General features: G+C 32.9%; 1 protein-coding gene across 1 annotated transcript in view; it reads right to left on the bottom strand.

Moving 5' to 3' along the window:
• The window catches only part of LOC111708546 (alpha,alpha-trehalose-phosphate synthase [UDP-forming]), a 34,845-nt gene that overhangs the window by 6,896 nt on the left and 17,344 nt on the right, over positions 1 to 10,605 (bottom strand). The window contains exons 7-20 of the mRNA XM_023481954.1: positions 10,551 to 10,567; positions 10,234 to 10,312; positions 9,825 to 9,898; positions 9,607 to 9,660; positions 9,305 to 9,349; positions 8,245 to 8,336; positions 7,308 to 7,387; positions 6,423 to 6,538; positions 5,804 to 5,909; positions 4,940 to 5,032; positions 1,972 to 2,051; positions 958 to 1,051; positions 452 to 518; positions 303 to 375 (exon numbers count right to left, since the gene is read on the bottom strand). Coding sequence (XP_023337722.1) covers positions 303 to 375; positions 452 to 518; positions 958 to 1,051; positions 1,972 to 2,051; positions 4,940 to 5,032; positions 5,804 to 5,909; positions 6,423 to 6,538; positions 7,308 to 7,387; positions 8,245 to 8,336; positions 9,305 to 9,349; positions 9,607 to 9,660; positions 9,825 to 9,898; positions 10,234 to 10,312; positions 10,551 to 10,567 — 1,070 coding nt within the window. The remainder of the gene's footprint in view (positions 1 to 302; positions 376 to 451; positions 519 to 957; positions 1,052 to 1,971; positions 2,052 to 4,939; positions 5,033 to 5,803; positions 5,910 to 6,422; positions 6,539 to 7,307; positions 7,388 to 8,244; positions 8,337 to 9,304; positions 9,350 to 9,606; positions 9,661 to 9,824; positions 9,899 to 10,233; positions 10,313 to 10,550; positions 10,568 to 10,605) is intronic.

Raw genomic sequence — 10,605 nt, forward strand, 5'->3', positions numbered from 1 at the left:
GTTGCCCATCGTACTCATAGTTACTCCCGCCGTTTACCCGCGCTTGGTCGTAAATTACGATTTTAGTTATTCTTTCCTATAAAAGTAGTCCCACTCTACTTAATTAGAATCTCAAAACCAAGCTAAGAACATTCCCGTAGTTCTCCTGAGTTCCGCAATCAAAATTTGAGGCAAATAAATATATCCCTGTGACGTTGTCTTCTATGAGTTTTACTGTATTTTTTCTCTAGAGTTCCTATAAACAGGAAGGATAGGGTTCCTAGACAGGATGGGATCAAGGATAGGGTTAAAATATATCCAACCTGGCAAGGAAGGATAGAGTTCCATCAAAGTCTAGAATTACTCCTAGTTTAGAACAGTTATCTACTAGGGGACCTAAATACACAGGGGAATTAAGTTTTAAATTTTATTTAAAGATTTTTGTCAAAAAAAGGTTTATTTTTTTACAAACCTAAGCTTGAATCGAAATCTTTGACCTCCATTTTGTCAATATACTGCTCCATTAGAGGACTCTCATCCTAAAGTACGAAGTCAGTTTTGAAATTAAAGTGAGTGTTCACGGAAAAGGATTTTTGTATTTATAGAGAGAATAGTTTGTCAGAGCAATATTAGAATTGATTTCAAGAGAAAAAATGTGCCTAAATGGATATATAGATTTTATACATTTGCTGAAATTTAGTTGGGCGAGTTCACTTTGGACTTTGAAAGACTGCATAATTTTTAAAATGGATAAAAAAATGGGCTAATTTTATACTAGCAAGGTAATTGGACAATATGTACATTTAAAGTGTCTTATTCGCCGGATATTCTGAATCTGTTGTTCAAATTTTATCCCCAACCAACCCCATCCTAAGAGCTCATATGGGCCGGGGGGGGGGGGGGTTAATTTTTTCCCCCGCATTTCGCAAACTCATCCCACCCCCAAAGATTTCTTCCTGTATACGTCCTTAATATTACCTTATCGTCAAAAATTGCTCCCATTGTATGAAGAAAGGATTGAACCCATGCATCTACATCCATCCTCTTCTCTCTCTTCTTCAACTGAAACATTCTACGCAAACCAAGATTATTTAATAATTATCTTTAAGACTTTAATTCAATGATCAAATTGCCATCTTTTATTGGTCACATTTTGAGTAAGACTACCGCAATGTTTATATCATTCATCAATTAAGTCAAAGTCACTTATTACCAAAAAGAATATAATATATATTAGAGTGGAATTTAGACAATCTCTCGGTATGAATTTTTTCAGTCCCTTTCAGCCTGAAAGGGCGTTAAAAGTGTACAAATCATGTAAATGTTCACAAATTATATGCAGTAGAGTACATTAATATGTTCCCTAGACTATTCATTTCAATTTCGAATTTTTTAAAGCTGTTAAATAAACTTTATAAAATGAATTAGGTAAAAAAAACATCATTTTGTTTATAATTATAATGGAAAATCATCGTTTGTAAAGTGAAAGGCATAGAGTCTATGTGAAATGATCATTGCTCAATTATGAAACCAGCCTATTTCATAATTTGGTTTTCTTTTGATATTAATTTTAGATTTTCTATAAAATGATATTCCAGGGCCCAAAAGATTATATAGCATAAATATGTGAAGTACGCCTGCAGTATGGAAACAGTACAACAAAATGGCCGTTTTACACCTTTTTCTAGTAAACTCCACTCTAATGTATATTCCATTCTCTTTGCTTATTACTCACCTCAAACTCTAATTTTCAAATCGTGAACTTTTGCAACCTGATGTCCTAAGCCTAATTAATTTGTCAAAGTATGAGTTCTGCAAGGTCCAATAGTCAGTTTAAGATATTAAAGGTCTATAACGATTACGACATAAGGCGGCAAAGATTTAGGGACTAGAATATTACAGTTTGAGGCGAGTATTGAGTAATCAATTCCAGTAGATCCGGGTAAATTGAGAGGGGGGGGGTGTTTTTGTAGATTTAATAAATCTGGTTTCCTTAGCTGGCGTTCATCTAATGGCATCTCCAGGGCTCGGTTTAGTGTATCCGCTACATTCTCCATCTCATAGGGATTTACCTAGAACATGTATAAATATATAAAGAGAGAGTAGGAAACTTATAAACTAAACAAAAACTCAGTTTTGGAAATTTTAGTTTCGAAATCTAGATAGTCGTGTAAAATTCAAGATATTCTTGCAGATTCAGATTATTTTGTAGATTCAGATAATCATGTAGATTCAGATTTTTTTTGTAGATTCAGATAATCATGTAGATTCAGATAATCATGTAGATTTATCATGTATCTGATTATTGATATAGACAAAGCTTTTTAAGGGCTCCGTTTTAAATTTGACATTATCACCATGCATGTCCTTTAAGTTTATAAGGATCAGGTTACAAAGTACAGTTTTACAAGGAAAAAATCTAGATTAATTATTTATCTGGCTAATGCTTCTTCGGATTAAGGATACAATTAGAATGAATGGTAAACCACCAAACAGTTTATATTGGAGATAAAAAACATAAACATTATAAAGGAATAGCTATGTAAGTTAAGATAACAGACTTAATTTATTTTATTTAGTCATGTTTACATTATGTAATTGTATTATGTTAAAGTTTTTTTTTACTTAATTAATGTTCTCTTTCTTCGGCAGGAACTTTTCCAATATTCCATAATTGATTGACTCTTTAAAGATATTTAAATTTTATTCTTCTCATCTTATTTTCTTAAATGCTTAGAAGGAATCTGAATTTGAAATTATACATGCGAAACTATAATATGTTTAATTTTTCATAAAATATTGTATTACGTACGGTGGTAGGCGATTATACTAATTCAATAAAGACTGCTTTCGATTTCAATTTGATTTAAATGAATCTAGGTTAGCAGCATGGATACACATAAACATAGGAGTCAAGAGAACTATCAATTAAACAAGCGTAATTGATTCCTTGTAAACGTGTAATTTATAAAAAGCTTGTTAACAATCATAACTTAAATAAATAAGTCGTCTTTATTGTATTTATATAATCGCCTATAACCACCGTAAGACATTGCATTTATATGCTAAATTTTACATAAGAAATCGTACTATGTTTTTCGTTCACAATAACCCCCAAAGGAGTTACGCGTATGCTCTCTCTGTCCAGTTACTGTGCTCTTGCCAGTATCCCTCTATGAGAAGACAGGTATGATGTACATAACATAAAAGGTGACAGGTACAGGGAGTCCCACGAAACATGACAGATGTTCCAGGGCCCAAAAGGTCATATAGCACAACTGTGTGCAAGTACACCTGAGCCCGAAATTTAAAAGAGTATCGTTCAACGAAACCCTTGAGTTCCTTTTTGGGGTCTTAACATTTTGTAGATTTTGATTTGAGAGATTCGAAAAAAATGGAGAATATGAAGAAACAAATATTTCATAATTAAAATATTGACATCCACAAAACTGCCTAACCATTCTTAAACCCCGGGTTTTAAAACTGGTTTTCATAATGATACCCTGTCTTAAGTTTTGGGCTCTTCAGTATTGAAACAGAACGACAAAATGACGGTTTTAAACTTTTTCGACTTTACTCTATACTCTCTACTGTACTATTTGAAAGGTGTTAGGTTAGATGCCCAACGCATCTTCCCCAGTCACAACTTCCCCGGGACATCTTCCCCAACAGCAATTTCCCCAACAGCAATTTCCCCAACAGCCAATTTCCCCAACAACAATTTCCCCAATCACTAATTTCCCCAACAGCAACATCCCCAACAGCAACCTCCCCAACACCAATTTCCCTATGCAGTAAAACAGCAACTTCCCCAACAACTATTTCCCCATGCAGTAAAATATCAAATATTTCCGTTTTTAACATTATTCCAATGAACAAATGCGCAATTTTAATATAAAAAATTCGGAACTTTTTGAATGTGAAAAAATCAGTTGGATTAGAGTCGACAATGTTGGCAGTTTATACACTGTCCTCGAAGAAGAGAAATGTTCCGGTGGATCCCAATAAGTATGAGTACAATCTACAATCAATGTCAATGGACAAATCTAAATCATTTTGGAATTGTGTGGAGAAAAGGAAACATTCAAAATGTGTAGCAACAGCCGTTGTGAAATGAAGTTGATGTTGGGGAAATTAAGAATTTTACTGCATGGGGAAATTGGTGTTGAAGTCACAACTTCCCCGGGACATCTTCCCCAACAGCAATTTCCCCAACAGCCAATTTCCCCAACAACAATTTCCCCAATCACTAATTTCCCCAACACCAATTTCCCTATGCAGTAAAACAGCAACTTTTCCAACAACTATTTCCCCATGCAGTAAAATATCAAATATTTCCGTTTTTAACATTATTCCAATGAACAAATGCGCAATTTTAATATAAAAAAATTCGGAACTTTTTGAATGTGAAAAATCAGTTGGATTAGAGTCGACAATGTTGGCAGTTTATACACTGTCCTCGAAGAAGAGAAATGTTCTGGTGGATCCCAGTAAGTATGAGTACAACCTACAATCAATGTCAAGAGACAAATCTAAATCATTCTGAAACTGTGTGGAGAAAAGGAAACATTCAAAATGTGTAGCAACAACCGTTGTGAAATGAAGTTGCTGTTGGGGAAATTAAGAATTTTACTGCATGGGGAAATTGGTGTTGGGGAAATTAAGAATTTTACTGCATGGGGAAATTGGTGACTGGGGAAATTAGTGACTGGGGAAATTAGTGGCTGGGAAAATTGCTGTTGGGAAGTTGTAACTGGGGAAATTGTGTTGGGGAAGTTGTGCTGGGGAAATTTCCTAACACCATTTGAAAGGTTTACATCATTAGGCTGCAAAGATATAGGGATTAGAAAATTAGATTTAGAAACAAGGCTTCAGTTCCGTTGTACAAATTTAAATTGTTAGATAAATCAAATCTGTCTTCTCATATCAGGTCAATTTAATGATCCCAAGAAGAGCATACCTGTAAAGCCTCCTGCATGATCCCTCCTGCTCCTGCGAATGGGCTGAGAATAAGAACTCCTGGATTTGTATCATCCTGGCAGGCAACAAACTCCTTAAATCAGAAATGCATTCAAGTTTAATAAAAAAAATTCTGTCCTCATACTTTTAACAACATCTTTTAACCCTAGAAAACTAGGGGGTCTGAATCTATGTATGGGGGGGCGTACCCCTAAGAAAAGGCCTTGGAGTAAAGAATGGAGTTACAAATCATAGCCGAAGTTATGAAGGCCAGCTCGTAAACAAATAGATCGTTGATTTTAATGGTTTATGGAGGTTTAAAAAAGTGTCAAAAGATTTTGGATGCTTAAAACTTCATCAAAAAGATGTGATACAAGTAATTATTAGAGTACTAGTGCTAATTAAAAAAATTATAGTATTAGTGCAAAAAAACTAGAGGGGGGGGGTTATTTTATCATAAAAATACCACGAAACTTTAGAATTTTACTAAATCAAGATATCAGATTCATCTCCGAGAGTAACAATCATACCTTAGATACCAGATACATCCTATCTCTGAGTAACAATCTTACCTTGGATACCAGATTCATCTCCGAGAGTAACAATCATACCTTAGATACCAGATACATCCTATCTCTGAGTAACAATCATACCTTAGATACCAGATTCATCCTATCCTTGAGTAACAATCTTACCTTAGATACCAGATTTATCCTATCCTTGAGTAACAATCCTAACTTAGACATCAGATTCATCCTATCCTTGAGTAACAATCCTAACTTAGACATCAGATTCATCCTATCTCTGAGTAGCAATTTCATACCTTAGATACCACATTTATCCTATCTCTAAGTAGCAATTATACCTTAGCGACTAGATTCATTCCATCCCTGAGCGGAGTAATTAGTCCTACTGTAGCATCTCTGTAATATGCTGCTAGTTTATCCTGTCTCACACAACCGTAAATATATCTAAACAAGAAAAAGTAATGTACCTGCAGTAATATTTTATGTATCTAAAAAGTGGTCCTACCATGGCCATGCCTGTCCCTATCTTTTTTAAAGGGAGGGCGTGCACTCTCCTTTGTAAAAATTGATAAAATGATTTTTTTTTTTGGGGGGGGGGAATAAAATACAAGGGCAAGATAACAAAATGAAATACCAGCATCCTCCCCTCCCCCAGAACAACAAAATAACACTTTTGCAACCACTGCGTTTAAGTAATTTCAATTCTGGTTGGGTCCAAACCCGAAGCCAGTTTCACTATAATCCGTGTATCTTTGTAATTCAACGTCTTACACCTTCAAACTGTACATTTTGTTAGATCAAAAATCTAAGTTTGAAATATCTAAGGCTTTCACCATCAGGTTGCAAAGATATAGGGATTAGAACAACTGAGTTTGTGGAAAAGACTCAATTCCTTTGGAAAAAAAAATTAAATTAAAATGCATGAAAGACAAATAAAGGCTCATCTTTATATCTCACCTGATGGGAGACCAGGCCGGAGTAGAAAATGAACCATTGATACTTCCAACAAGTTTATCTAGGTCCTCCTTCAACTCCTGGTACTCCTTTACATCCGTCCGGGACGGTACAGCTACCTAGAGAGAGTTAGTGTTTAGTTTATGGATATTCAGGGTTTATTTCAAGGATATTCTGGGTTTAGTTCAAGGATATACTGGGTTTAGTTCAAGGATATTCATGGTTTAGTTCAAGGATATTCAGGGTTTAGTTCAAAGATATTCAGGGATTAGTTCAAGGATATTCAGGGTTTACCTCAAGGATAATCAGGGTTTAGTTCAAGCATATTCAGGGTTTAGTTCAAGCATATTCGGGGTTTAGTTCAAAGATATTCAGGGTTTAGTTCAAGCATATTCGGGGTTTAGTTCAAAGATATTCAGGGTTTAGTTCAAGCATATTCAGGGTTTAGTTCAAGGATATTCAGGGTTTAGTTTAAAGATATGAAGGTTTTAGTTCAAGCATATTCAGGGTTTAGTTCAAGGATATTCAGGGTTTAGTTCAAGGATATTCAGGGTTTAGTTCAAGGATATTCAGGGTTTAGTTCAAAGATATTCAAAGTTTAGTTCAAGGATATCTACCTATAGAAGAAAATCTATCTAAAGAAAAATATTTATATAAGGAAAAATATCTACCTAAAGAAGAATATCTATCTAAAGAAGATTATCTATCTATGGAAGAATATATATCCTAAAGAAGAATATCTACCTAAAGAAGAATATCTATGTAAAGAAAAATATCTGTCTAAAGAAGAATATCTACCTAAAGAAGAATATCTATCTAAGGAATAATATCTATCTAAAGATGAATATCTATCTAAAGAAAAATATTTGTGTAAAGAAGAAAATCTACCTGTAAGAGAATGACCTTCTCCATCCATTTTGGATATTTTATCAGTAACCTTTGAAAAGCTTTCAATCTTGCAACTAGACCTGAAATTTCGGCTTATTTTTTTTAGATAATTCAAAATCTTCATTTAATCAAACAAATTTTTAATGGGATCGCACAAAATTAGGAAAATAGTTTCTTTCTGTGGAATAGTTTCTTTCTGTGGAATCCCCGGTTTGAATAAATCTAAGCATTAAGATTGGTTGTGTGATCCTAATTTAAAAATTAGGATATCTGTTCATATGTTAATTTATTAGCTGTCTGTCTTTATCAATTAAACGTCAAAACGGCTGAGCCCATCGGGCCCAACATTTTTGTGGCACCGCACAAGACCCCAGGTGTATGGACGGTTAAAAATGAAAAATGTTGGAAAAATGTCTTTATCTTAAATTTTATTGTTTAAATGTTTACAGAAAAATCCGCAACATTTTGAGTTTACGAAGAAAAAATGTCCGCTTGAAAAGCAACATTAATGCGCTTAGTATATGTTGATAGAAGCCCTGTAAGCTTAGTATATGTTTATTTGTAAATTGGGAAACTGTCATTGAAGTTTAAATATTATTGTCAGTTAAAGTCATAAAGTGAGACTAAGAAGATCAAACATTTCCATGACCTTAAAAAATTAGGCAAGAAAAAAGTTCTTTGAATAAGTTGTGGGAACTGATTTGATACATCGTAAAAATCAAGGAAAATCTAAGACTTTTCAATTTTTCATATTAATTAATGGTTAAAAAAGTTATTTTAGAATCTTTTAAATTACTGATCAACCTTCTCACCGCGTGTTGATGCACTCAAGAAAAATATGTTCTTAGTAATCAAAATATAATTAGGTGACATATATTACAAAAATAAAATTACAAGGGGGGAGGTATACAACGATCCCCCCCCCCTTATTATATACCTTTAGTATAATCTAATCTGTCTACTCCCAGAATAACTTTAACCTCTGTAGAGGGAAATATACGAGGAGCAACACTTGCAAGATTTACAAATCTAAAAATATTTTTTTTAATTATTTTTACACAGGAACTCAGTCTTTGCCACAAGCTCTAATTTTCCAATCACTATATCTTTACAACCTTTGTAAATCTTTTGTATTTCAAAATTAGATAATTTGATCTCACAGAATTCATTGTTTGAAATATCTAGGTTCTACAACATTGGGTGGCAAAGTTATATAGGGTTTAGAAAATTAGAGTTTGTTGCGAAGATTTAATTCTATTGGGTTTAAATATTTTTTACATTCCAAATAATCAATGAAGTTCAGATTAAATGAGAAATTTTACTTTTTTATTCCATTAAATAAATATTTATTGCAGTTTTTCCGTAATTAATTGTTTTGCTGTACACTTAATTGTGAAGGCTTTCACACCAAAATCTTTACGAATTTGTCCAGCTTCTCTTTATACACTGGAGTTAATAAAAAGATGTATGTATAGTTCTAAGATCATAATGCTAAACTACAAAAAAGTACAAGTGAGTTAGTAAAGTTTTAAAGACCAAGGAGTTGACACTTGAAAATCGATGTGTTTTCAACATTACAATCTTTTTAAAATCACGCTTTATAGAAATCGTTCCATTCTTCTAACCTAATGATGTGAACAAAACAAATAGATAACAAATTTGACATAGTTTTAATTATTTTCAACAGAACAACCTTTTTTTTAAGTAGAAATACATTTTATTTCCTGGTATATAGGATACCAATAGGATGGATATTCACCTGGTATATAGGATACCAATAGGAGGATATTCACCTGGTATATAGGATACCAATAGGAGGATATTCACCTGGTACATAGGATACCAATAGGAGGATATTCACCTGGTATATAGGATACCAATAGGAGGATATTCACCTGGTATATAGGATACCAATAGGAGGATATTCACCTGGTATATAGGATACCAATAGAGTGATATTCACCTGGTATATAGGATTCCAATTAATGGATATTCACCTGCTATATGGGATACCAATTGGAAGAGCTTTTACTTGAACTGTTCTAAAAAGAGAAACATTTTAAAAAGATTCTAAAAACTAAAAAAAATTTAAGAAACGACATTATTGCATAAAGCACCACCAAAGGAACTCATTGCTTATTTTCTTATCCCTATATCTTTGCAACCTGATGGTGTAAACCTTTGATACTATAAATTGGGAGTATTTGATCCAAAAAGTCATAGTTTCTTTCTCAATATGGAAAATTTTGAAAATAATTGAAAAGTTGGGCAGAAAGCGCCACCATTTTCTAGTGTTTACCTTCCACAGTGTTCAACTAGCATCTTAGTTCTATCTACTCTACACCCCAGGCATCTTAAAGTTTAATATTAACATAATAAATTAAAACAATATTTGTTTTTAAGTTTTGCTCAAAACTTCCTTACTTTAATTCATAATTTCTCGAGAAAGATTTTTATTTTTTAAATTTCATTATTTACAAAAACAAATGTTCTTTATAAAACTTGCAGAAAGGTAACCTTTGACAGCAATCAAGGAAGTTGAGACAATAATCCTCAATATGGAATCCTATCAAATCACAGCCAAGCATTCCCTAGATATATATATATTCCATAGATATAAACATGAAAATATATATATATATATTCCCTAGATGTAAACATGAAAATATGTATATATATATTCCCTAGATATAAACATGAAAATATGTTTACATTTATTTATATTTGAGCAAGCAAAAAGAAATGAAGAAAAATAAAAAGAATAAAATGAGAATAAAAGGTAAGGAATGAAATAAATAAAATGTAAAGAAAAATGAAAAGAATAAAATGAAATGAATAAAATGTGAAATGAAAAGATTTAAATGAGAAATGAACAGAAGAATGAATGAATAAAATGTGAAATGAAGAAATGATATGTGGCGCTGACCTGAAGAATTTCATCACACCAGGGAAATATCCGAATTATATCCCAAGATGGGAACGGAATGTGGAGGAAAAATCCCATTCTTAAAATAAATATGGGATCAAACATGGCAAAATGTCAACCTAATTCCTTCTATGAAACAGGTTTAATGTCTACCTAATACTGAATTCCTCCTATAAAACAGGTTTAAAGTCTACCTAATACTGAATCCTTCCTATAAAACAGGTTTAATGTCTACCTAATACTGAATCCTTCCTATAAAACAGGTTTAATGTCTACCTAATGCTGAATCCTTCCTAGAAAACAGGTTTAATGTCTACCTAATACTGAATCCCTCCTATAAAACAGGTTTATTGTCTACCTAATACTGAATCC

The sequence above is a fragment of the Eurytemora carolleeae genome, unplaced genomic scaffold (assembly GCF_000591075.1).
Source record: "Eurytemora carolleeae unplaced genomic scaffold, Eaff_2.0 scaffold824, whole genome shotgun sequence".
Lineage (NCBI taxonomy): Eukaryota > Metazoa > Arthropoda > Copepoda > Calanoida > Temoridae > Eurytemora > Eurytemora carolleeae.